Genomic DNA, 27,810 nt, shown 5'->3' on the forward strand with positions numbered 1-27,810 from the left:
ACCTTGTTGGCCAGACTGGTCTCAAACTACTGACCTCAAGTGATCCACCCGCCTCCCAAAGTGCTGGGAGCCACAGTGCCCTGCCCTCTGGTTTCTTTTATAATGAACACTTTAGGAATAAAAGCAACTACTCTTGCTTTGCTTATGACTTTGTTTTGTTTTCCCCCTTTATGCCTCTCTCCTCTGAGACCTTCCCTTTCAGTCTGTTCCCGGATTAACATGCACAATCTGATGATGCCTGTTTTTCTATAGAAAGTATTTCTGTGTAAATACTGGTTTACAAACCTACAGAACGCACAGGAGTGCGAAGTAAGCACAGAAGTCTATCACTGGGAGGGAAAGAATAATCACAAGGGTTCCAATCCTAAACGGGAAGCCAAGGTAACAAGAGCTAGCGTTTATTGAGCACTTACTATGTGCCAGGCAAGGTTCTAATGCCTTACAGTACATATTTACTAACCTATTTCGTCCCAACAGTCACTCTATCAGACAGGTATTGCCCCAGATAAGAGAAACGAAACAGAAGCAGCTTGTCCAAGATCACACAGCAGAGCTGATTCCAGTGCCTGCGTTATATACTATTACATCCTCTTAGTCACTGAATTCTTCTGATTAATTTGGGAACATTTCCTGCCACAAACGAGTGAGTCAAGAGGTAGCTAAAGCATGGCACTGATTATTCAAATTGAGGTGCTCACCATGCTCTAGAACCATGGATATGAGATGGCTTTACAGGCATGATCACTTTCAGCCCCGCATTTTAAGAATGAGGAAACAGATTTTCGAGATGTTAATTTGCCCAGAGTCACCCAGCTAGCAAGCAGAAGAGCTGGGGCTGTTTGAATCCAAAGTCCACGACACTCCTAACCGCTGCTCAACGCTGCCCCACAAGAACGTCCAGCTGGCAAGACCCGGGTGGGGCTCGTTGCTCTCCCCGCTTCACCTCTCTGCTTCACGGCCGGGGGTGTGCTGGCTAAGTTCGCTCATCTGCCAAGCTTCGGGACACAGACCTATGTGAGCAAGCGATAAACAAATGCAAATAAATGTAACTTTCCACATCAGCTAAAAATTCAGAGAACGTCAAGCCCAGGGAAATGGGACGGATCCCAGTTAGCCCGCGGCTCCAATCTGGTCCCCCCACCCAACCCCGAGCCTCGCGGCGAGAAAGGAAGCGGCTCCGGATGGAGAGTAAAGTGACAATCGGAGAAGGGCAAGCTGCCTTTCCTCCCGGGGGAGCCAAGGGGACCTGCAGAGGGCGGTTTCTCTCCGCTTTTCCTGTCCCACCCCGTCGGCCTGCCCCCCACCCCCTCCGGCCTCTGCGCCAACCCCGCGCGCCACCCGCGGCTTCCTCCGCTCGGGGTCCTCGTTCGGCCTCTGCTGGCCTCCGCGACTCCGCGGTGCCCGCCCCCGTTGAGTTCAAAAGGACGCGCGGAGCGGCGCCGGCCCTTCACCAGCAGCCCGTCCGACTGGAAAGGTGAGCACGAGGGGAGGGCGAGGGCGCCGGAGAGCCGGGTCGCCCACATTCGCCGCAGCCACCTCGGCCGTGGCAGGAACCGAAACCGGGAGCGGCCGAAGCTCAGCGCTCCGCTGGGGCAGAGGGTCGCGGCGGCTGGGAACGCCGCGCCCCGACGCACCGGCCGCCCCCAGCGCAGCGCGGTCCGCGGGGTGCTGGTAACGCGGGGGGCTCGGGGCGGGGGCGGGGCCGCGGGGCGAGGACCAAACCCAGCCCGTCGCGTCCACCCCGCGTTCGCAGGGGCGTCGAGGATCTCCGGGGCGCGGGGCGCGGGCTGGGGCCAAGTGAGGCTTGGCAGGCTGTGCGCGGACCGCGCCCTGGACGGCGAAAGCAGGCCCGGAGGGGGCGGCCAGTCCGGCCTCCCAGCGTCCGAGGCGAGCCAGAAGGCGGCCCACGGCCCTCGCCTCCCGGTCCCGGCCCGGCTACTGCGCTGCGCCCACTCCGCTCTGGAGCCTGGGCGCGGGTCCTGACCTTCCCGGCCCTCTCCTGACACCTGGTGGATGGCGTCACCAGAACTCCGAGCTGTGGAACCCTAGGGTACCTGTTACCGCGCTTTGGCGAAACTGGGTTCGCTGCTGATTTGCGAACCTTTGCCTGACTTTCTCAGGCCTTGAGAGATCTAAGTAAATTTGGTGGCCCATTGAAAGGATCGGGAGAGAGCGTATGAAGGTAACACCCCGTCAAACTGCATGCGGCCTCAGACCTGCTCCTGTGGAGAGCTATCGGTACCTGGAGCCTGAGGAGATACTCAGGGAAACCAGAAGAGGACAAGTGGAAAAGGGGAAGGGACTTGGGAGAACCTGGCACCAGAGGCTTTCCTGGGACTTCCAGGACTCAAAGCCATAGGGGCCCACCCACTACATTCCTGTCTTTGCCCCTCTTCCTACAGATCTGCCTCTTCTCCAAGGAACTCAACCACTAGTGACAATGACCAGCCTCCTGACTACTCCTTCTCCAAGAGGTAGGTGAAGGCCTTTCCTAATCCCAGTGAGAAAGAATTGTTCAACATCCCCTTCCCCAGACCAGTCCTGGAAGCCTCAGCCCAGGTGGGAAGACTCCCACCTCTCTCTGCCTGCCTCACACGGGAAGGGCCTGGGAGGAAGCAGGAACTAGAGTGTGCCCCTTAATACGGTTTTAATCTGAAGTCACATGGACATGGTGACTTCACAAAGCTTTGTAACCTCGGTTTATCAAATAATTTTATGTCGGTAATGCCAGGACTTTGGGAGACTGAGACAGGAGGATCTCTTGAGGCTAGGTGTTTGAGACCTGCCTGGGGAACATAGTGAGACCCCATTGCTAATTCAGAAGAAAGAAAGAGGCCGGGCGTGGTGGCTCATGCTTGTAATGCCAGCAGTTTGGGAGGTCGAGGTGGGCGGATCATCTGAGGTCAGGAGTTTGAGACCAGCCTGGCCAACATGGTGAAACTCCATCTCTACTAAAAATACAAAAAAATTAGCCAGGCGTGGTGGTGCACGCCTGTAATCCCAACTACTCAGGAGGCTGAGGCATGGGAATCGCTTGAACCTGGGAAGCACAGGTGAGCCGAGATCGTGCCATTGCACTCCAGCCTGGGCAACAAAGTGAGACCCGTCTCAAAAAATAGGAAGGGAGGGAGGGAGGAGGGAGGAAAGGAAAGGAAGGAAGGAAGGAAGATTATTGTATAAGCCTAAAGGAAGGGCTTTACATTCATCTGTCTAATAATTTATAGCTATGGCAAAGAATGTAGCAGAAACCCTTGTAATTAAATGTGGAAAAGGAATCTTCAAAGATAACAGGGAAATCATTTTTTAAAAACCTGCTAAAGATAGTATTGCTAACCTCTAAGCTCCGGTTTCATCATTCACAAAATAGGGAAAATAGTACCTATCTTATGATTTATGAAGATTAAATGAGACAACTCATATAAAACACCTAGAAGAGTGTGTAGTATCTTGTAAGCACTCAGTCACGTTGGTTATTAGCACTGAGTACTTGTTAGAAACCCATCTTTCCCTTGAAAGTGATTTTGCTGGCCTTCTCATTCCACTCCTCTGGTGATACAGACCCAGCATCAAAACCCTATTGTTCCCTGAAGGTGTGCGGAGGCCGGGCACTACTGCTCAGCACTCTGAGAATGGATGCCCACCTTTTAGTTCATCATCAGGCTGGGCCGGACAAACTATCAGTTATTTATTGACTGTTTTCAGCATGTGCTAGTTAGGGAGAGAGAGGAACAAACCCTTGGTTGGTCTATACACCTTTGTCTTCCTATACACAGTCACATTTGTCATTAGGACAGGCATTCTCTGCTTTTACTGATGTGGAAACAGGTGAGTGACACCACCAGTGGAAGTCTAAGACGGTGTCCTCTGTGACTGGTAATGCACACAATTCAGACTTTTAGTTGTCTGGTGAGAAGAGATAAAAGAGAGAAATGGCCAGGTATGGTGGCTCACGCCTGTAATTCCAGCACTCTGGGAGGTTGAGGCAGGCAGATTGAGCTCAGGAGTTCGAGATCAGCCTGGGCAACATGGCGAAACCCCGTCTCTACAAAAAAATTTAAAAATTAGCCGGGCTTGGTGGTAGACACCTGTGGTTCCAGCTACTCCAAAGGCTAAGGTGGGAGGATCCCTTGAGCCCAGGAGATGGAGGTTGCAATGAGCCGAGATCATGCCACTGCACTCCGGCCTAGGTGACAGAGCAAGACCCTGTCTTAAAAAAAAAAAAAAAAAAGAGTTAGGGGGACACGGAGTCAGGGGCGGGGGAATAGGTCAGCAAAGGCTTCATGGGTGGGTGAGGAAGGGGATCTGAGTCTTGCCCTTGAAAGACGGACAAGGTTCATACAGGCAAAGGGGCGCAACGGGTATCTTAGAGAAACGTAGAATACCTTTTTCATGTGTACCTGCTCTAGATAAAGGTAGAATACCTCATACCATGTGTGAAGCTACAGAGACAATTTACCCTGGAGGATGTTCAGGAAGCGGGTGGGCAGAGGACCTCCAGAATAATCCTGCCCACAAGGGAAAAAAGGTGATACCTTGGCAGCTAGCTGAGGGATTAGAACCTTGGCAAGGGGGAGCTGTTTACATTTTTTAAATTTTATTATTATTATTTTTGAGACCAAGTCTTTGCTGTGTCGCCCAGGCTGGAGTACAGTGGCTTGATTTCGGTTCACTGCAACCTCCGCCCCCTGGGTTCAAGCAATTCTCCCACCTTAGTCTCCCTAGTAGCTAGAATTACAGGCGTGCACTACCACGCCCGGCTAATTTGTATACTTTTAGTGGAGACGGGGTTTCGCCATGTTGGCCAGGCTGGTCTCAAACTCCTGGCCTCAAGTGATCTGCCCTTCTCGGCCTCCCAAAGTGCTGGGATTACAGGCTCATGCCATTTTTTCTTTTTTAAAATTTATGGTAAAATAAACATAGTACAGGTATTACCATTTTAGCCATTTTTTCGCAGACAATTCAGTGGCAGAGTAGTCCCCGCTTATCCACAGGGGATTCATTCCAAAAACCCCAGTGGATGCCTGAAATCTCAGATAGTACTGAACCCCATCTATACTGTGTTTTTTCCTGTACATACATACTTATGATAAAGCTTAACTTGTAAATTAGGCACAATAAGAGATTAACAATATAATAAAATAGAACAACTATAACAATATACTGTAATAAGAGTTATGTGAAAATGGTCTCTCTCACTTAAAATGTCTTATTTACTATAGATCTTAGAAACCTCAGTACACAGTTCTTTTTTTTTTTCTTTATTAAGTCAAGAACTTTCACCTTTTCACTTGAAGCACTTCTTGTTGGCATGTCCAAATTGCATCACTATTCTTGTGCTCTGGGGCCACTGTCATGTAAAATAAGGGTTACTTGAACACAAGCTCTGTGGTACTCTACTAAGCGTTTATAGCATGGACACAAAAGGATGATTCACTTTCCAGGCAGGATGGAGCAGGGTGTGAGATTTCATCACGCTACTCAGAACGGCACATAATTTAAAATGTATGAATTGTTCCTTTCTGGAATTTTCTTTTTCTGTTAAATTTCTATTTAATGTTTTCGGACTGCAGTTGACCATGGGTAACTGAAACCTAGGAAAGCAAAACCGCAGATAAGGGGGGACTACTGTTGTTTTTTTTTTTGAGACGGAGTCTCGCTCTGTCGCCCAGGCTGGAGTGCAGTAGCGCCATCTCAGCTCACTGCAAGCTCTGCCTCATGGGTTCACGCCATTCTCCTGTCTTAGCTTCCCGAGTAGCTGGGACTACAGGCGCCCACCACCACGCCCGGCTAATTTTTTGTATTTTTAGTAGAGACGGGGTTTCACCGTGTTAGCCAGGATGGTCTCGATCTCCTGACCTCGTGATCCGCCCACCTCGGCCTCCCAAAGTGCTGGGATTACAGGCCAGCGCCTGGCCTGGGGGGACTACTGTATTAAGTAATTCATGTTCCTCACCACCATCCATCTCCAGAACTCTACCTTCCCAAACCGAAACTTGACACCCATTAAACACTGATTCCCCATTTCCCTGCAAACACCGTTCTATTTTCTGTCTATGTAAATTTGACTGCTCTAGGTACTTCATGTAAGTAGAATCATACAATAGACCTATTGTGTCTGGCTAACTTCACTTAGCATAATATTCTCAAGGTTCATCCATATTGTAGCATGTCACAATTTCCTACCTTTTCAGGGCTGAATAATATTGTTGTATGTGTATATTACATTTTGTTTATCCATTCATCTATGATGGACAGTTGAGTTGCTTCCGCCTTTTGGCTATTGTGACTGATGCTGCCATAAACATGGGTGTACAAATATCTTCTTGAGACCCTGCTTTCAGTTGTTTGGGATGTATGCTCAGAAGTGGAATTGCTATATCATGTGGTAATTCTGTGTTTGATTTTTTTGAGGATCCACCATATAGGTTTGCACAGCGGCTGCACCATTTTATATTCCTACCAGCGGTGCATAAAGGTTTCAGTTTCTCTACAACCTTGTCAACACTTGTTACTTTCTGTTTAACGGTAGTCATCATATTGTGTGTGAAGTGGTATCTCATTGTGGTTTTGATTTGCATTTCCCTAGTGATAGTGATGTGGAGCATCTTTTCATGTACTTATTGACCATTTGTATATCTTTGGAGAAATGTCTATTCAAGTCTTGTCCCATTTTTTAGTTGATTTGTTTTGTTCTTGTTCAGTTGTATATTTATATCCTTTAAAATTTTTTTTTTAAAAATTGATCGTTGAATCAGCCCTCTCTCTCTCTCTCTTTTTTTTTTTTTTTCTGGAGACAGAGTCTTGCTCTGTCACCCAGGCTGGATTGCAGTGGCACCATCTCGGCTCACTGCAACCTCCACCTCCCGGGTTCAAGCAGTTCTCCTGCCTCAACCTCCCGAGTAGCTGGGATTACAGGCGCACACTGCCACACCCGGCTAATTTTTTGTATTTTAGTAGAGACGGGGTTTCACCATGTTGCCCAGGCTGGTCTCAAACTCCTGAGCTCAGGCAATCCGCCTGCCTTGGCCTCCCAAAGTACTAGGATTACAGGCATGAGCCACTGTGCCTGACCTTTTTTTTTTTTTTTTTTTTAAGAGATGGGATCTTACTCTGTTGCCCAGGCTGGAGTGCAGTGGCACAATCCTAGCTCGCTACAGACCCAAACATCTGGGCTTGAGGGATCCTCCCACCTCAGACTCCTGAGCAGCTGGGACTGCAGGCATGCACCATCACGCCCAGCTAATTTTAAAATTTTTTGCAGAGATAGGGTTTTGCTATGTTGCTCAGGCAACTCTCCCGGCCTGAAGCCATGCTCCTTCCTCTGCCCCTGAGTTGTTGAGATTATAGGCGCAAGCCACCTCACCTGGCTGCATTCTTGATCCAGCGAGTGACATGGGTGAAGTAGTGTTTTAGGACAGTCTCCTATCCACTGGGTCCAAGCAAGTGTAAGTTCAGAGACAGCAATAGACAAAAGAATAGAAATCACAGATAGGAAGAAAGCTTATACTTTAAATGATGGGATCACTAAAGGCCAGCTCTTCTCTTCCACCCCTGTCTTGCATTTCCCTTCCCCCACCTTCCCACCTATTCCTCCCTCACAGTCTATAAAGACTTCCTAGAGAAGATATCCTCCAGGAACCTTGAAAGGAAGGGCCACATTATGACTCCTGAGCCCTGGGCACTTCTGTCTTTGTGGGCTCCTCCTTCACTTAAAATATTAAAAATCATATTTTACAACTGCATCAGTGTAAGGAAGAATATGATAATATAATATAATTAATATTTATAATTAGTAATTGAATGGCATAACAACCTTAATATTTCTTTGACCTAAAATTTTGTTTCTTTTCCTTCTAATTATAAAAGAAATGAAAATCATTTAAAACATTTTCATGGGCCTTTCGAAGCATTGTGGGGCCAGGGCACTGTGCCTGTTGTGCCTAGTGCATAAGTCAGCCCTATTGGAAGTAGGGCAGAGTGGAACTGTGCCTTGTGGCCTTTGCCCACCGTGCCAGGTAAAGCTCATCTCTTGCCACCAAATGATCACACCAGCTACCGCCTAGGTTGTCCTCACCCTGTATTAGACACTTAGCATTTTTCTTTATTTTATTTTAAAAATAATTTTTTGTAGAAATAAGGTCTTACTATGTTGCCCAGTCTGGTCTCAAACTCCTGGCCTCAGGTGATCCTCCCATCTCAGCCTCCCAAAGCAGCATTTTTCATTGCACTTATTCCTCACCACAACCCAATGAAACAAGTTTTAGTCTCATTTTACAGAAGGAAAAACTGAAGTTCAGGGGAGTTAAGGAATTTTCTTTTCTTTTTTTTTTTTTTTTTTTTTTTTTGAGATGGAATTTCCCACTTGTCACCCAGGCTGGAGTGTAGTGGTGCAATCTCGGCTCACTGCAACCTCCGCCTCCCGGGTTCAAGCAATTTTCCTGCCTCAGCCTCCCGAGTAGCTGGGACTATAGGCGCCCACCACTATGCCCAGCTAATTTTTGTATTTTTAGTAGAGACAGGATTTCACCATGTTGGCCAGACTGGTCTCGAACTCCTGATCTCAAGTGATTCACTCACCCCGACCTCCCAAAGTGCTGGGATTACAGGCATGAGTCACCGTTAAATTTTCAAAGATTAAAAAAATTTCCCAAGGTCACACAGCTAGTAATGGCAGAGGCAGGATTTTGTGCCAAGTCTGATTTACTGCAAGCCTATGTTCTTTCTGTCATGGTGTACTGCTCCCAAGGTCTCACTCCACCCAACTGGCTGGTGCACATGAAAGAGAAGGCAGAAGAAAGGGGGCCGAGTCCCAGGGTGGCTTCCCATGGAAAGAACTCGGGGAGCCGCCCTTTGTTGGGCAGGTCTAGAGCAAATAAGTAGGCTGGCAGACTCAGGTGGCAAAAGATCTGATGCCTCAGTGATAAGAGATTTAGCTCAGCCTGGGAACAAGGACCACAAAGAAGCCAGCCAGTATCTGGGTTAACAAAAACAAGAGTAAGTGAACAGAATAGATCTTGAAGGTCATTTGCTATTGGTTAGGACTTGGGTGAGGCCTTCAATCTTATGAACCTGAGCAGGGAAGGTTTGGAAAGACTGTAGTGCTATTTAATAATTATTCCTTTGTTTGGACAAAAAAATGGGGTAGAAACGGGAGAGAATGGGGGAAAAGCTATAAGCCATTTCCTCCTTTTATGCCAGCTTTCCTGAACTTAGTTTATTTTGTTGTTGTTTGTCCTTTTTTTCTTTTTTTGAGACAGGGCCTCAGTTTCACCCAGGCTGTAGAGCAGTGGCTTAATCACAGCTCCACAGCTCACCGCAGCCTCAACCTTCCCAGACTCAGGTGATCCTCCCACCTCAGCCTCCCAAGTAGCTGGGATCACAGGTGCGTGCCACCATGCCCAGTTAATTTTTGTATTTTTTGTAGAGACAGGGTTTTGCCATGTTGCCCAGGCTGGTCTTGAACTCCTGGACTCAAGTGATCCTCTGGCCTCAGCCTCCCAAATTGCTGGGATTATAGGTGTAAGCCACCTTGCCAAGCATGTTCTTTTATTGAAAGGTAATACATGCCCCTCAGAGAATAGCTTTCTAGACCTTTTCTATGTACAAACATATATATGCATATTTATAGGGGTTTTTAAAGTTACTTAAAAAAAAATATACAGAGAGACAGGAGTCTCGCTATGTTGCCCAGGCTGGACTCAAACTTCTGGCCTCAAGCAGTCCTCCCACCTCAGCCTCCAAAAGTGCTGGGATTATGGGTGTGAGCCACTGCACTCTGCCAATTTACTTTTTTTTTTTTTTTTTTTTTTTAAACAAAGATGCAGTCCTACTACATATACCACCTGGCAGTTTGCTTTTTTCATCTAACCATGTATCCTGTCCCAGTAATATTGTAGATCTCATATTCGTTTTAGCAACTGTTTCCACAATGGATGGCCTGTAATTTATTTCATCATTCCTCTCCAGATAGACATTCTAAGTATGTCTGGATTTTTTATTTTAAAATTTGATTTTAATGAGAATTCTAATAGAACACTTTCCATTTATAAAAATTCAACAATTAAGGCTGAGAGGGGTTCTGATGCTCAGCTAGTTCAACTAGCCATTCTGTCCTAGAATTCTCTCTCCAAGATGCTACCTAGCTTTTGTCCAGTTTTGCTCTTCCTTCTGTTGGGGAGACATCTGTCTTTCCCAGTTTCTGCTATTAGTGCTCTTGTACAGGTCATGCCTTGGCATATTAGAAGACAGAATTCAAGTTCTAGGCTCCCTTTTTTTTCTCTGGGCTTTCTCTTGCAAGCTTTCCTTATCTGACATGGTTTGCCTGCTCACCTCAAAACTGTGACACCCAGGCCGGGTGTGGTGGCTCATGCCTGTAATCCCAGCACTTTGGGAGGCCGAGGTGGGCAAATCACAAGGTCAAGAGTTCGAGACCAGCCTGGCCAACATGGTGAAACCCTGTGTTTACTAAAAATACAAAAAATTAGCTGGGCATAGTGGCGGGTGCCTGTAATCCCAGCTACTTGGGAGGCTGAGGCAGGAGAATCGCTTGAACCTGGGAGGTGGAGGTTCCAGTGAGCCAACATTGAGCCACTGCACTCCAGCCCAGGTGACAGAGTGAGACTCCGTCTCAGAAAAAAAAAAAAAAAAAATTAAGGCTGGGCACGGTGGCTCACACCTGTAATTCTAGCACTTTGGGAGGCCAAGGTAGGTGTATCACGAGGTCAGGAGTTCGAGACCAGCCTGACCAACATGGTGAAACCCCCTCTCTACTAAAAATACTGTAATCCCAGCACTTTGGGAGGCTGAGGCGGGCGGATCACGAAGTCAGGAGATCGAGACCATCCTGGCTAACATGGTGAAACCCCGTCTCTACTAAAAATACAAAAAAATCAGCTGGGCGTGGTGGTGGGCGCCTGTAGTCCCAGCTACTCGGGAGGCTGAGGCAGGAGAATCGCTTGAACCCAGGAGGCAGAGGTTGCAGTGAGCCGAGATCACGCCGCTGCACTCCAGCCTGGGCCAGAGAATGAGACTCCGTCTCAAAAAAAAAAAAAAAAAAAAAAAAAAAAAAATTGGCCGGGCGCGGTGGCTCACGCCTGTAATCCCAGCACTTTGGGAGGCCAAGACGGGCAGATCACGAGGTCAGGAGATCGAGACCATCCTGGCTAACACGGTGAAACCCCGTCTCTACTAAAAAAATACAAAAAATTAGCCGGGCGTGGTGGCGGGCACCTGTAGTCCCAGCTACTCAGGAGGCTGAGGCAGGAGAATGGCGTGAACCTGGGAGGCAGAGCTTGCAGTGAGCCGAGATTCCGCCACTGCACTCTAGCCCGGGTGACAGAGCGAGACTCCGTCTCAAAAAACAACAACAACAACAAAAAAAACAATTAGCCGGCTGTGCTGGTGCACACCTGTAACTCCCAGCTACTTGGGAGGTTAAGGCAGGAGAATCGCTTGAACCCGGGAGGCGGAGGTTGCAGCGAGCCAAGATCTGTCGTGAGCAGAGATCCTGTCTCCAAAAAAAAAAAAAAAAAAAAAAGAAACCATGACACCCAGATGAACTCAGCAGTCTAGGAGTGGTACAAAGTAGAGCAGTACTGTGGCCTCCATTATTAGACCATATTTATATTGCTGGTGCCTAAAATAACAGCAATCTTTAATTTTTTATGATTATAAAAGTAATTCTTTATCATTGTGAGAAATTCGGAATATAAAGGAAAGCATATAAAACAACGTAAAATTCAGGCACACACCTGTAATCCAAGCACTTTGGGAGGCCAAGGTGGCAGGATACCTTAAGGCCAGGAGTTCAAGACCAGCGTGGGCAACATAGCAAGACTCCCTCTCTACAAAAAACTTTAAAAATTAGCCAGGCATGGTGGCACACACCTGTAATCCCAGCTACTCAGGAGGCTGAGGTGGGAGGATTGCCTGAGCCCAGGAGTTCAAGGTTACAGTGATCTATGATTGCATCACTGCATTCCAGCCTGGGTGACAGAACAAGACCCTGTCTCTAAGAAAAAAAGAAGAAAATTAAAATCATTGGGAATTCCACAACCTATCTGTAACTCCTGCTGCTGTTTTGGAGTATATCCTTCCAGTGTCAGTGGTTTTTTTAGGGACCCCCCATAAGTACTTTATATATGATGTTGCTAAGCCATAGCTTCCCCATTCTTTGTGAGTAGTTGGCTTCCTGAACCTAAGAGCAAGGAATGTGTTAAATTCTCATCTTGTTCAGTTTGATGCATTTCTTCAGTCATTTGAAATGTGTCTGTGTTTATCAGTTTACTAGTTGCCCCTCTAGCTTTGAAGCCTTTAACAAATTTGTCAGGGCTGGGCGCAGTGGCTCACACCTGTAATCCCAGCACTTTGTGTTGTTCAGGCAGGAGGATCACTTGAGCCCAGGAGTTCAAAACTAGCCTAGGCAACACAGTAAGACTCCATCTGTACAAAAAATTTTAAAATTGTCGAATCTTCCCTGGGTCTGCAGGATCTGCATTTACCCCAAGGGCATTCAGCTCAGCCTTTGTAGAAGGCACCAATAAAGCATAAGACCAAAAATATATATGTATATATCTTGCAAAGAATTTGAAGTTCAATATATATTTTTTGAGACAGGGTCTTACTCTGTCAGCCAGGCTGGCATGCAGTGGCGCAAACATGGCTCACCGCAGCCTCAACTTCTCAGACTGAAGTGATCCTCTAGAATCCTCCTCAGGGTTCAACTATCAGCTTTTTTTTTTTTTTTTTTTTTTTTTGGTAGAGACAGGGTCTCCCTATGTTGCCCAGGCTGGCTTTGAACTCCTGGGCTCAAGCAGTCCTCCTGCCTCAGCCTCCCAAATTGTTGGGATTACAGGCATGAGCCACTGCACCCAGCCTTGGACTTTCTTATACTTGCTTTATGATTTAATATTTTTATTTCAAATTACATAAAGGCCTTATTTTGGCCCTTGCATGATTTGACATAACTATCAATTCAAAAAGGACTAAGGTTAAACCACAGTGAAAGAGTCTCTGTCTAGACTGGCATCACTTCATCCCTTAACAACCCATTACTGCCTCACTTAGGCCTTATAGCCAGGCTGTATTTCTCTACCTTGTCCACAAGGATATTATAAATAATCTTTTCTTTTCTTTCTTTTTTTTTTTTTGAGATGGAGTCTCACTCTTGTTGCCCAGGCTGGAGTGCAATGGCACGATCTCGGATCACTGCAACCTGTGCCTCCCAGGTTCAAGTGATTCTCCTGCCTCAGCCTCCCAAGTAGCTGGGATTATAGGTGCCCACCACCATGCCCAGCTAATTTTTATTTTTAGTAGAGATGGGGTTTCACCATGTTGGCCAGGCTGGTCTTGAATTCCCAACCTCCATCACCTTAGGTGATCCACCTGCCCTCAGCCTCCCAAAATGCTGGGATTACAGGCATGCACCACTGTGCCCGGCCTATAAATAATGTTGTTGTATGTTTTCTGATGCTATTTACTCTTGCAGCACCTTCAGTTCTCCTTAAGTCCCTCCTACCTTCACTCTCAACTGATTATCTTACATCCTATTTTGTAATTATTAATTAATTTATTTTTTGAGAGACAGGGTCTGTTACCTAGGCTGGAGTGCTATGGCACAATCATAGCTCACTGCAGCCTTGAACTCCTGGGCTCAAGGAATCCTCCCACCTCAGCCTTCCAAATTGCTGGACTTACAGGTGTGTGCCACCATGCCTGGCTATTGCTTTTATTTTTATTTTTATTTTTTTTGTAGAGATGGAGGTCTCACTATGTTGCTCTCAGCCTGATCTCAAACTCCTGACCTCAAGCGATCCTCCCACATTGGCCTCTCAAAGTGCTGGGATTATAGGTGCAAACCACTGGGCCCAGTTAAGATCTTACTTTAGAATGGGTAGACTGGGCACAGTGGCTCACACCTGTAATCCCAGCACTTTGAGAGGCCAAGACAGGCAGATCACCTGAGGTCAGGAGTTCGAGACCAGCCTGGGCAACAGGGTGAAACCCCATCTCTACTAAAAATGCAAAAATTAGCCAAGTGTAGTGGTGGGTACCTGTAATCCCAGGTACTCGGGAGACTAAGGCAAGAGAATCATTATAACCTGGGAGGAGGAGGTTACAGTGACCCAAGGTGGCACCACTGCACTCCAGCCTGGGTGACAGAGCAAGACTGTCTCAAAAAAAAAAAAAAATGTATACAAAGGTCTCACTATGTTGCCCAGGCTTGTCTTGAACTCCTGGCCCTGGCCCCAAACAATTCTCCCCACTCGGCCTCTCAAAGTGCTGGGATTATAGGCACAAGCCACTGGGCCCAGTTAAGATCCTATTTTCTTGAGCAAATTAAAGTTATCAGAAGAGAACTGCCAAAGGCTCGCACCGTCACCATCAACCTGCCACCTGCATTTGTGCCCATATACTCTGCTTTTCCTCCTATTCCAATGGCACTGTCTCTGCTGCTGTCTGCAGCCAGCCCCCCAGCCCCTCTGTGCTCTAGATCTCATCCCTTCAAGGACTCTTGTGCATCATCAATTGTGCCTCTCATCTGGGTCATTCTCATCTGTATGCAAACATGCTGGCATTTCTCCCATCAGAAAAACAAACAAATTTGAACTCCCTTTCCCCTCCAGTCACAGCCTTTCTCTACTCACCTTTACAGAGAAATTTTGTGTAAGCATTTATTTATATTCTGCCTTCAGTTCCTCTCCTTCCATTTCTTCCTTGAACCCACCCTAAATTACGGGTTTGTATCCAGCACTTCACCAAAACTTCTCTTGTAAAGGTCGTTTATGATCTCTGCGTGGCAAAAGCTGTTTGGCTGCTACTCCCCAGTCTCCTTGGGCTCAGTCTTGGGTTCTCTTTATCTGCACTTACTCCTGGGTGATCTCACCCAGTCTATGGTCTTAAATATCTAATGACTTTTCAACCTCCAGTACCATATATAAAAATATATATATATATATCTTTTTTTGGGCGGGGGGGAGGTTTTGTTTGTTTGTGGTTTTTTTGTTTGTTTGTTTGTTTTGAGACGGAGTTTCGCTCTCATTGCCCAGGCTGGAGTGCAATGGCGTGATCTCAGCTCACCACAACCTCCGCCTCCCGGGTTCAAGCGATTCTCCTGCCTCAGCCTCCCGAGTAGCTGGGATTACAGGCATGCGCCACCACCCCGGCTAATTTTGTATTTTTAGTAGAGACGGGGTTTCTCCATGTTGGTCAGGCTGGTCTTGAACTGCCAACCTCAGGTGATCCGCCTGCCTCTGCCTCCCAAATTGCTGGGATTACTGGCGTGAGCCACCGCGCCCGGCTTGTTTGTGTTTTTTTAAATAGAGCTGAGGTCTCACTATGTTGCCCAGGCTGCTCTTGAACTCCTGAGGTCAAGTGATCCTCTGGCCTCAGCCTCCCAAAGTGCCAAGATTACAGGCGTGAGCCACCGCACCTGGCCTCCAAATTCTAATCTTCATATCTGAATTTTGATATCTAGTAAGCAATCATGTTTCTTCCAAATTTGTTCCCCCTGCAGGCTTACCCCTCTCACATAACTCCATGCCTTCATCCTTGACTCCACCCCACATCCAATCCTGTCCGTCTTTGCTTCAGATTATATTCAGAATCTCACCACTTTCTCACTGAGCTGCTGCAAAAGCAATCAATGCTGTCGTGGAAATTAGAAAAAGGGGTTGGGCACGGTAGCTCACACCTGTAATGCCAGCACTTTGGGAGGCCAAGGTGGGCAGATCACTTGAGGTTAGGAGTTCAAGACCAGCCTGGCCAACATGGTGAAACCCCGTCTCTACTAAAAATACAAAATTAGCCAGGCATGGTGGTGCATGCCTGTAATCCCAGCTACTTGGGAGTCTGAGGCAGGAAAATTGTGTGAACCCGGGAGGCGGAGGCTGCAATAAGCTGAGATCACACCACTGTATTCCAGCCTGGACAACAGAGCAAGACCCTGTCTCAAAAAAAAGAAAGAAAAAGAAAAAGGCACACCTTTTGGCAGATGCAACTGTGCACTTGTGCAGGGTACACCCTGCTTCTGCACGTGTGCCACCTTCCCACAGCCTATTGTCCACACTGTAGTCGGAGGGATCCTTTCAAATCAATCCCTGTTTCAATCATGTATTGCTGCTGGAAGGTCTGCTAGACTAGAAGGGCCAAAATGGTCTCCCTCACATGTCTGGCAGTCAGCTGAGCCTGGGGTGCTTGGTTTTCCTCCATATGGCCTCTCATCCTCTAGCAGGCAGGATTGGGGTTCCTCTCAACATGGTGGTCTCAGGGTTTCACAAGTGTGGTCTTTGGAAATCAGGCCCCACCCCAGATCTCCTGAATCAGAATCTGCATTTTAACGAGATCTGTAGGAGATTGTTATGCACAAGAAAGTTCGAGAAGCATTGCTTTAAAACACAAACCTAGGCCAGGCACAGTGGCACATGCCTGTAATCCCAACACTTTGGGAGGCCAAGGAGGGAGAACCATTTGAGCCCAGGAGTTTTGAGACAAGCCTGGGCAACATAGCAAGACCCCGTCTCTCCAAAAAATAACAAAATTAGCCAGGCGTGTTGGTGCACGCTTGTATTCCCAGCTATTCCAGAGGCTGAGGCAGGAGGATCACTTGAGCCTGGGAGGTGGAGGCTGCAGTGAGCCATGATCATACCATGGCACTCCAGCCTGGAGGACAGACTGAGGCCCTGTCTCAAAAATAAGTAAGTGAATAAATAATAAAAAAAATCTGATCAGTCTCTGCCCAAAAACCTGTAAAAGCTTCCCACCTCACTCACTGAAAAAGCCCTTACCTTGGCCTACAAGGCCTGTGTTGTACGGGCCTCCTTGACTTTCTCTGCTCCTCCTCTCCCTGTTACTCCCACTCAGGGGCCTCCATACTGTGCATTTAACAGGCCAAGCATGTCTGGCCCCAGGGTGTTTTTCAGTGCTGTGGACAGCCCTCCCGTGAACTTGCTGTCCCCTCTGCCTGGAATGTTCCTCAATCAGCTCTTTGCATGACTGCCTCCCTTACCTTCTTCAGGTCTTCACTCAAGTCACCTCATCAGTAAAGCTTCCCCTGACAACCTTCTCTAAAACCACAACTCCAACCACATCCCAGCTTTGCATCCTCTTTTCTGCTTATTTTTCTACATAGCGCTAATTAACGTCTAATATAGCATATCTTTTACTTATTTAATTTATTTATTTATTTTTACTTTTTTTTTTAGATGGAGTCTCTCTCTGTCACCCAGGTTGGAGTGCAGTGGTGCAATCTCGGCTCACTGCAGCCTCCGCCTCCTGGGTTCAAGTGATTCTCCTGCCTCAGCCTCCTGAGTAGCTGGGACTACAGGCATACGCCACCACACCCAGCTAATTTTTGTATTTTTAGTAGAGACGGGGTTTCGCCATGTTGGTCAGGCTGGTGCCAAACTCCTGACCTCATGATCCACCCGCCTCGGCCTCCCAAAGTGCTGGGATTACAGGCATGAGCCACCGCGCCCGGCCTTATTTTATTTATTGTCTGTCTTCCCCCTCTAAAAATGTAAATTATATAAACAGAGGGTTTTTTAATTGTGGTAAAATTATACATAACATAAAATTGACCATTTTAACCATTTTCAAGTGTACAGTCCAGCAGTATTAAGTACATTCATGTTGTTATACCTTCACCAACACCACTATGCATCTCCAGAACTTTTTCATCCTCCCAAACTAAAACTCTATACTCATTAAACATTAACTCCCCATTTTCCCCTTCTCCAGCCCCTTACAATCTCCTGTAGTACTTTCTGTCTTATGAATTTGATTGCTCTAAGCACATCATATAAGTGGAATCATACAATGTTTGTCCTCTTTTTTTTGTTTGAGACAGAGTCTCGCTCTTTCGCCTGGGCTGGAGTGCAGTGGCATGATCTTGGCTCACTGCAACCTCTACCTCCCGGGTTCAAGTGATTCTCCTGCCTTGGCCTCCCAAGTAGCTGGGATTACAGGCACCTGCCACCACGTCCAGCTAATTTTTGTATTTTTAGTAGAGACAGGGTTTTACCACGTTGGCCAGGCTGGAATGTTTGTCCTTTTGTGCCTGGCTTATTTCACTTAGTGTCATGTCCTCAAGGTTCATCCATGTTGTAGTATATGTCTGAATTCCTTCCTTTTTTTTTGTTTTTGTTTTTTTTTTAGAATTTCCTTCCTCTTTAAGGGTATGTATATACCACATTTTGTTTATCCATTTATCTACTGTTGGACATTTGGGTTTTTTCACCTTTTATTTAGCTATTGCATAATGCTCCTATGAACATGATATACAAGTATCAGTTGAAGTCCATTCATTTCTTTTGGGTATATACCTAGAAGTGGGATTGCGGGATCATACCCACCCAGCAATGAGATTGCTGGGTAATTCTGTTTAATCCTGGCAGGAACTTTAAAGGTAAGGGTTTTTGCCTGTGTTGTTCACTGATAGAAGCCCAGAGCCTGGCACAGAGTACACACTCAGTAAATTCTTGTTGAACTAACTGTTTAATTTCCCTGTCTAGGAACCTGGAATCTCAGTCTAAGAAGGCTGTGCAGCTTATCTGACCCAGCTTGCTCTCAGTAGTCCCATTCTGACTTCTAATGTTTGCTGTTTCGAGTTCAAAGCCCCCCAAACAGGCCGTAATAGTGTGTTGTAGAACTTTGCTGGGGAGTCACATCAAGCTCACCATTGCTTTATGGACTCCACCTTCCTTCCATGGCCCCTTCAGGTTCCCGACCCCTTTCTCTTTCTCAGAAGCTCCTATGTCACCAACAGAAATCCCATTTACAAGTTCTTGCAGTGCCTTTGGCTGTCATATCTGGTCCCTTTTAGATTAGTCTGGTGCTTGCTGGGTTTCTTTGCTTCTCTTGAGCTCACTTCCCCCATGTCCCCAAAGGCTCCACTGCTCCTTAGTGCAAAAAAATGATTCTCTTTGATAGGAAACAGAGGTGAAAAGGCCTGAGGGAATTCTGCTTTCTCTGTTACCTCCAACCTGACCCCTCAGGCCCAAACAAGCCTAGCTTTTTCTTTGTTCTTGTTGCAAATATAATGCTTTTTAAATTGTCCTTCGGGGGGCGATGTGGCTCACGCCTGTAATCCCAACACTTTGGGAGGCTGAGGAGGGCAGATCACCTGAGGTCAGGAGTCTGAGACCAGCCTGGCCAACATGGCAAAACTGTCTCTACTAAAAAATACAAAAATTAGCCGGGTGTGGTGGCACATGCCTGTAATTCCAGCTACTTGGGAGGCTGAGGCAGGAGAATTGCTTGAACCCAGGGGGCGGAGGTTGCAGTGAGCCGAGGTGAAGCCACTGCACTCCAGCCTGGGTGACACAGTGAGACTTGGCCTCAAAAATAATAATAATAGGCCGGGCACAGTGGCTCATACCTGTAATCCCAGCACTTTGGGAGGCCGAGGCGGGCAGATCACGAGGTCAGGAGATCAAGACCATCCTGGCTAATATGGTGAAACCCCGTCTCTACTAAAAAATACAAAAAATTAGCCGGGCGTGGTGACATGCGCCTGTAGTCCCAGCTACTCGGGAGGCTGAGGCAGGAGAATCGCTAGAACCTGGGAGACAGAGGTTGCAGTGAGCCAACATCGCGCCACTGCACTCCAGCCTGGGTGACAGAGCGAGACTCTGTCTGGAAAAAAAAAAAAAAAAAAAAAAAATCTGATGTAGAGTCTGCCTTCTTGTCATCGTTTAAATATTGAGGTAAATTTCTTTGCACCTTTCTTCATCTGCACTTTCTGCTTCACCAGATGGCTTCATATAAGTGGAAACTGACCAATAGCTGCATCGCAGCAAGGCATTCTGTAGAATTTTTTTCTTAAGGTCTTCCTGTGTGGCTAAAATATTCTCTAGTTGTGAGAAAGTTTGCTTCTGATCATGTTAAACATTAAAGCTAAAGAGGGTGGGGAGTCCTCTGAACCTCTTTTGGTTCTAGGGGCTGCTCAATTTAAAAAAATTAAAGAATAGATAACTGAAAATAAACTAAAAATAAAGAAGTCACATATAAACCAACATGACTTCTGCATTAGACTGACATCATTCCCTTAAGTTACCTATCACCAGTGAGCCAGTTCATGTTAAAGAAGCACTTTGTAGCACAACTGTCTGTATTTAATTGTGATCATCTGGTTTCCTCCCACCTTTATCCTTTTTTTTTTTTTTTTTTTTTTTCTGAAACAGGGTCTCACTCTGTCACCCAGACTAGAGTACAGTGGCACAATCACAGCTCACTGCAGCCTGGACCTCCTGGGCTCCAGTGATCCTCTCACCTCAAGTTTACCGAGTAGCTGGGACTACAGGTGTGTGCCACCATGTCTGGCTAACTTTTTTTTTTTTTTTTTTTTTGTAGAGATGGGAGTCTGGCTATGTTGCCCAGGCTGGTCTCCAACTCCTGGGCTCAAGCGATCCACCTGCCTTGGCCTCCCAAGGTGCTGGGATTATAGGCGTGAGCCACTGCACCCAGCCTCCTCCATATATTATTTGTTTAAAAAAAATAGAGATGGTGTCTTGCTATATTGTCCAGATTAGTCTCAAACTCCTGGCCTCAAGCAATCCTCCTGCCTCCGCCTCCCAAAGTGTTGGGATTACAGGCGTGAGCTACCACACTAAACCTAATGTACAAAGTAAGTTACTGTTGATGATTGAACACAAATTACTCATCTTCAAGCTTCTGATATACATTAATCTTCTCAATGCTTTGTACATCCTAAATTCTCAAAATGTTTAAAGAAAGCAAAACTAGGAACAACTGTATAGAACTCTAGATCCATGGTAGGAAGATGGATTGCAGCCCTGGGCGATTTGGGGAGGAAAGTGCATGGTGAAATGTGTGAAGTCATGACCAGGTAGATAAACTTCAGGGCTTCCCTTTGATGGGAGTCACAGTGTTGTATAAACTAATCTCAGAAGTTACATGCCATCATTTTTGCCATCATCTGTTAAAAGCAAGTCACCAGGTTCAACCCATATACCAGAGGAGAGGCATGCTCAAAGATGTCAATACCAGGAGGCAGAAATCATTGTGAGCCATCTTAGAAGCTGTATACCACACTCCCATTTCACAAATCAAGAAACTGAGGTACTGCCAGGCGTGGTGGCACACGCTTATAATCCCAGCATTTTGGGAGGCCAAGGCAGGAAGATTGCTTGAGGTCAGGAGGTTGAGGCCACAGTGAGCCAAGACTGCACCATTGCACTCCAGCCTGAGCAACATAGTGAGATCCTTGTCTCAAAAAAAAAAAAAAAAAAAACACAACAACAACCAGGTTCAGAGAGGTTTAGTAACTTCCTCAAGGTCACCTAGTAATATGCTTAGGCAGGGTTCAAACCCAGAGCAACTCTCCCTTTAATTAATTTATTTTTTTGAGACAGGGTCTCATTACTCTGTTGCCCAACAATTCAGTAATGCAGTGCTGGCTCATTGCAGGCTTAACCCCCTGGGCTCAAGCAATCTTCCCACTTCAGCCTCATGAGTATCTGGGACTACAGGCGCATATTACCACACCTGGCTAATTTTTACTTTTTTTTTTTTTTTTTTTTTTTTTTTTTTTTTTTTTGTAGACAGAGTCTTACTGTGTTGCCCAGGCTGGTCTCAAACTCCTGGCCTCAAGCGATCTTCCCACCTTGGTCTCCCAAAGTGCTGGGATTACAGGCATGAGCCACCATGCCTGGCCCTTTTAATCACTAAGCATATTAACAAAGTCACCTTAAATAATATTTAAGTAGTAGCTACTATATGATGCTTACATGTTCTCTCATTTAATCTTCACAATAGAACTGCAGTGTTGGTTAATATAGTTCCTGTGGGTAACAGATGAGAATGGATGAATGAATCCATATGTATAGGCCAGGCACAGTGGCTCACACCTGTAATCCCAGCACTTTGGGAGGCCGAGGCAGGTGGATCACTCGAGGCCAGGAGTTCGAGACCAGCCTGGCCAACATGGTGAAACCCTGTCTCTACTGAAAATACAAAAATTAACTGGGCATGGTGGCACACACCTGTAATCCCAGCTACTCAGGAGGCTGAGGCAGAAGAATCGCTTGAGCCAGGAGGTGGAAGTTGCAGTGAGCCGAGATTGCGCCACTGCACTCCAGCCTGGGCAATGGAGCAAGACTCCATCTTAAAAAAAAAATGTATAACTGTTCTAGACAAACTCTAAAACCATTTTTCCTCAGCTCTCACAACAGTTGACACAGAAGACTTCTGTGACCCCAAAATATTTGAGAATTTCTCTGCACCAGCAAGCAAGCAAGCAGTTCCACAGCAGACACCAAGAGGGTGTCTTCCAATTCAATTCCGACACTATCTACCTAGAGATAGTGTCAGATACCACAGGCCAAGGTCTGGGTCCCCAAGGCTGCAGCTCCCTTCAGACACTAGTCACAAGTCCAGGCCTCCAAAACTTGTGACCAACCAGCTTCAAGTTGGAGTTCCCACCCCTGCCAACCCCTGCTTTGGAGTTCAATTAATTTGCTGGAGTAGCTCACAGAACTCAGGGAAACAATGTGTTTACTGGTTTATTATAAGGGATATTGCAAAGGATACAAATGAGGACATGTGTAGGGTGAGGTGTGGGGAGGGGGGCGGAGCTTCCACGCCCTCCCTGGTGCGTCACCCTCCGGGAACTTCTGCATGTTCAGCTAGTTGTTTTGGGGGTTTTGTTTTTGTTTTTGGATGGGGTCTCATTCTATACCCCAGGTTGGAGTTCAGTGGCGCGATCTCAGCTCACTGCGACCTCCACCTCCTGGGCTCAAGCGATTCTCATTCCTCAGCCTCCCAAGTAGCTGGGATTACAGGTGCACACCACCATACCTGGCTAATTTTTTTTTGTTTTTTGTTTTTTCTGGTATTTTTGGTAGAGACAGGATTTCGCCATGTTTCCCAGGCTGGTCTCAAATTACTGGGCTCAGGAAATCACCCACCCTGGCCTCCCAAAGGGCTGGGATTACAGGCATGAGCCACCATGTCCAGCCATGTTCAGCTATGCGGAAGCTTTCTGAGGCCAGTCCTCTTGGGTTTTTAATGGAAGCTTCATGATGTCAGCATTCCCTTCCCAAATTCTCCCTCTGGAGTGAGGATCTTATGACCCACTATCGGAAAGGCAGAGGAAGATTAGAGTCCTGCCTTGGGGCAGGTGAAGGGAAGGGCAGGAGAAGGCTGGAGAGATGCTGTTTCCTGAGGCCCGCTCCTGCGGTGTGACACACCCACAACATAACACAAGGCTAACGGGCTGTGGGAATTAGGAGCCAGGAACTGGATGAAAACCTAGAGAGAGAGAGAGAGAGAGAGAGAGTGTGTGTGTGTGTGTGTGTGTGTGTAAAACACCACAGTAACCATTCGCCCAAGGCCACAGAGTGGTTGAGGGTACTACCATTCCTAGACAAAGAGTGGGGACCAGTGGAGAAAGGTTTGGCCTGGCCTCGGGAGGGGAAGCGCTCTGGACAGCCTGCCTCTGCTTTCTGTATTGCGAGATGAGGATGGTTCATCAGGCTCCCCTGGGCCCGCGTGGAAAGACCCTTCAACACTCTTGGCCCCTCTTAGCATAGGCCCACCAGACCACCACTGATACCCTCATTTCACTTGCTGTGGATGGAAACCTGAACATGTCAGGCACTGGACGGGAGTCATGCTCACACCGCGCTCCGGCCACGCTCGCCTTTGAGTCCCCTGGTCTCAGAGCTTTGACCCAGGCTCTTCTCTCTGCCTAGAATGTGCCCCATCCCTGTTACCCGGTAAACTCTTACCCCTGCTTCAGCTCCCAGGTCAGATATTCCTCCCTTGGGGGGTCGCTACCGGCTGGAAGACTAGATCAGGCCCCTCGGCTGCACACTTTCCTAAGTGCACTTAAGCAGCTCCTCACCGTGCAAGCTGTGGGGTGCAGTGGAGGGTGAGCCCCAGGAAGCTGGCCCGTGTCTGTTTTGCTCGACCTTTCATCTAGCACAGGGCCTAGCAAAGAGGAGGCAGTGGGTGAGTGTTGCTGTTTATGGGATGCCAGTCAGGTCGGGGTGCCTCCTGTGGGTGTTGCCAGGATCAGCCAGCTGGTTTTCCCCAGGAGACCTCTATCCTGCAGTAACCTCTACATTAAAATGCTAATAGGAAAGAATGGAAGGGCTTCCTGACTTCCTGTGTAAACACTTAAAAGGGACTTCTGGAGACCGCTCATTTTGTCATGTTCTGTCCCTGGGTAATGACTTTAGGGTGGGACTTTCACGCTCTGAAGGATAAATAAACCCGTAGCAGGAGGGGGTGCAGGATCTATTTTAGGGTAGAGGAGAGGCCTGTTTCAGAACCTTTCAAATTGCAGGGCCTATCCTGGAAGTGTAGAAAAGGGTTTTTAATAGGAGAGGAGCACTATTTCATTATGTTAAAATAATGTTTACAAAGAATTTGTAAGAATGCTGCAAGAAAATGCACATGCTATATAATGTAAATATATACACATACATCTCATTTGATCTCACTTATGTAAAAATATGCATTCCTAATAATGGCTTATCCTACTGAGTGACTTATTAAATGTCACAGCAACGTTTTAAAGTAGGTACTCTTACCTCCATTTTGCAGATAGAGGTTAGGTAATTTTCCCAAGGTCACACAGCTAGTAAAGGACAGAGTTCATATTTGAAACCCAGTCCATCAGGCTCTATAGCCCCTACTCTTAATCACTATATTATGCAGGGAGAAATCCATCAACATATTGTCTTTGGGTGGTGGTTTATTTTCTTCTTTATTCTCCAGGATTTTCTATTTGGATTTACTATAGGAGTTAAATGATAAACTTTTGATAGGGAAGAAGGTGGGGTGGTGAAATTTGAAGGTCAAACAAAAGAATTCACCCCATTTCCTTTTCCACTTTTCTACATTTTCCAGAAGAACTGATGACCACCCCAATTTTACGGCCCACTGAGGCCCTGTCCCCAGAAGATGGAGCCAGCACAGCACTCATTGCAGGTAATAGACTCTGAGCCAACTCCAAGGGACCTTCTGGATCAAGGGCATCTCTCTCCAGAGGGAGCCTGACCAAATCCATTAATGGGCTCACTCTGGCATGTAAGTTATATTACACACACACATACACACACACACACACACACACACACACACACACAGCTATAAAAGACTCAGAGGCTTCTGTCAGAGGCACTACCAGTAAATGACAGGTTGGGAGGTGGCCGCAAATAGATATGCATATGGACGTTACACTTGAGGACGTGGGTAGGGATGAGGATATATGTGGTTGGTTGAGTGGGTGAGGAAGAGGGGGAGGATCAGATAAACCACTTCCTGTTAGGATAAGCCATTTCCTGTTCCCTCCTTCCCGTTTCTATAAGAATCAGGAACTGGTTTGGGAGGGAGTTCAGTTTTGTCAGAAATCAAAAGCATGTGTCCTTAGCTTAAGCACCAGGAGACTCCAGCTATTATGTGCCATGGAAATTGGGGTTGGTGGGGGAACATGGGTTTGGATGGAAGTGGACACTAGTTAATGAAAACAAGAGGATCTTTATGAAAACAGTGACTAAATCAGATGACTCCAGAAACTACTGAGACATCCTCAATCCTGAAACATCTCTACATTTTCCCTCTCCTTTCCAAGTTGTTATCACCGTTGTCTTCCTCACCCTGCTCTCGGTCGTGATCTTGATCTTCTTTTACCTGTACAAGAACAAAGGCAGCTACGTCACCTATGAACCTACAGAAGGTGAGCCCAGTGCCATCGTCCAGATGGAGAGTGACTTGGCCAAGGGCAGCGAGAAAGAGGAATATTTCATCTAATGACTCCCAGGCCCCAAGGAGCTTATTCCTGGCTCCATCGCTAACACGTTGACTGCTTATTACGGGAAAGTTTTCTCTGAAGCCAGGGAGAAGCATTGATTGATGTGGGCAAATCCAAGCTCCAGCCAGGTCGCAGTCCCAAATGCCGACATCACTGACTCCAGGGACCAGGGACATGGAGAAAGCTGTTTATGGTATCTTTAACCAGGCCCTCTTACTAGAGCTGGTGTTTGTGACTGGCCAACAAGATGTGGCTATGCCAGGGGACATCTGAGTATGTGCCCAGTCATCTTTTTTCACAGGTTGAAGGGAGAGAAAAGATTTTGAGTTAGGGTCATTGGCTGCTCTACTCTGTCCGCTACCTGGTCACCTAGTGATAGCCCCAGTGGAGATACTGTTCATACAAGGTCTTCCCAGAGGCTGGATACCACAGTAAAAGGCCAGGCCAGGAGGGGTAGGAGACTATGGAGATCTTACCTCCTGATAAATGTGCTACATCCCCTAATCTGAGCCCTTCCTTTCCGTGTTCCCCAACAACCTCATGCTTACATGATTTTTATCCAAATTAAAAATTTTCATTGCTACAGAAATCAGATTCTCATGTGCAAGAAGTAACTACATTTTGACTTATTTTTGCTTAAACATTTTTGACATTTTCTTTTCCCTATTTAGCGCCTTTACATATGTTCTCTTCCAAGCAATAAGAACCCTAGGAAAGTTCTAGAAGTTTGCAGAACTATCTCAGGGATTTGAGACAAAGACGGTGCAGGAAAGCTTGTTCCAGGGGAACATCATTAGAAACATACCCTGGGAGGGCCGGGTTCGGTGGCTCACGCCTGTGATCCCAGCACTTTGGGAGGCCGAGGCAGGCGGATCACAAGGTTAGGAGATCGAGACCATCCTGGCTAACACGGTGAAACCCCGTCTCTACTAAAAATATATTAAAAAAATAGCTGGGCGTGGTGGCGGGCGCCCATAGTCCCAGCTGCTCGGGAGGCTGAGGCAGGAGAATGGCTTGAACCTGGGAGGCGGAGCTTGCAGTGAGCTGAGATTGCACCACTGCACTCCAGCCTGGGCAACAGAGTGAGACTCCGTCTCAAAAAAAAAAAAAAAAGTACCCCGGGAGATGAGTTGGTTCAAGCCTCCATCCTGGCAAGGGCCAGAATTTCCCAGAATCCCTTCTACATATATACAGAAGGAACCAGGAAAAATCAACCTACCACCTTTCCCAGTGTATCCTCAGAATCAAGCCAAGAAGCTTCTTGGATTTTAGTCTCAAGATAAGTTGTGTTTAAAAGGCACATTTTGGTATAAATTATTAGCTCATCAGATATTGTTCACTTTGGAATTAAGCTAGATCTCCTTTGAAGTCTTAATGTATTGCCTCTGTTGTCCAAGCTCAAACCCAACCAAGTTAAGATCAAGAGCTGAGGAATCTGGCTGGGTGCAGTGACTCACTGCCTGTTATCCCAATACTTTGGGAGGCCGAGGCAGGCAGATCACTTGAGGTCAGGAGTTTGAGACCAGCCTGGGCAACGCAGTGAAGCCGTCTCTACTAAAAATACAGAAATGAACCAGGTGTTGTAGCAGGTGCCTGTAATCCCAGCTACTCAGGAGGCTGAGACAGGAGAATCACTTGAACCTGGGAGGTGGAGGTTGCAGTGAGCAGACACTGCCACTGCACTCCAGCCTGGGTGACAGAGGGAGACCCTGTCTCAAAAAATAAATAAAAGAGCTGAGGAATCTATCTTGGCAACCTAGATTCTATGAGTTTTCAGTATTTCTCCACATAGAACATTGGAGAAACTAAAGGTCATCCTCAACGTATACAAATTGCTATACCAGAACCTTTTCTTCAAGCCAAACTTTAGAGCAAGTTAGGAGAATCAATAGTTCCCTCATTTCTAAGTTTAGGTCCTAAATTCCAAAATTTGTAAGAGGTTGGAGTAAAATGATGAAAAGTTGAACATCTGGAATGGAATTCATGAAATGATCAAGTCTTAGGCTTGTACTCCTGCCTTTATTTCAAAGCGT

The 27,810-nt window shown here is 46.7% G+C and overlaps 2 protein-coding genes across 4 annotated transcripts; one reads left to right on the forward strand and one right to left on the reverse strand.

The window, feature by feature from the left end:
• Positions 1-553: 553 nt before the first annotated feature.
• On the reverse strand, positions 554-2,154 carry LOC104001534 (uncharacterized). Its single transcript, XM_016924778.3, has 3 exons — positions 2,024-2,154; positions 1,327-1,830; positions 554-1,010 (listed from the first exon to the last, which is right to left on the reverse strand). Exons 1-3 carry the CDS (start codon positions 2,152-2,154, stop codon positions 974-976), a joined length of 672 nt encoding a protein of 223 aa, XP_016780267.2. The 3' UTR covers positions 554-973.
• On the forward strand, positions 1,347-26,366 carry SMAGP (small cell adhesion glycoprotein). Of its 3 annotated transcripts, none has more exons than XM_001142607.6 (4): positions 1,347-1,474; positions 2,403-2,474; positions 24,874-24,954; positions 25,598-26,366. In XM_001142607.6, the coding sequence occupies exons 2-4, from the start codon at positions 2,441-2,443 to the stop codon at positions 25,774-25,776; spliced, it is 294 nt and encodes a 97-aa protein (XP_001142607.2). In that variant the 5' UTR covers positions 1,347-1,474; positions 2,403-2,440; the 3' UTR covers positions 25,777-26,366. The 3 variants fall into 3 exon arrangements, with proteins under 3 accessions (XP_001142607.2, XP_003313744.1, XP_009423652.1); XM_003313696.3 differs by lacking the exon at positions 1,347-1,474 and adding an exon at positions 1,589-1,671; XM_009425377.3 differs by lacking the exon at positions 1,347-1,474 and adding an exon at positions 1,753-2,182.
• The last annotated feature ends 1,444 nt before the right edge of the window (positions 26,367-27,810 follow it).

Source organism: Pan troglodytes, chromosome 10 (genome assembly GCF_028858775.2).
Source record: "Pan troglodytes isolate AG18354 chromosome 10, NHGRI_mPanTro3-v2.0_pri, whole genome shotgun sequence".
Classification (NCBI taxonomy): Eukaryota; Metazoa; Chordata; class Mammalia; order Primates; family Hominidae; genus Pan; species Pan troglodytes.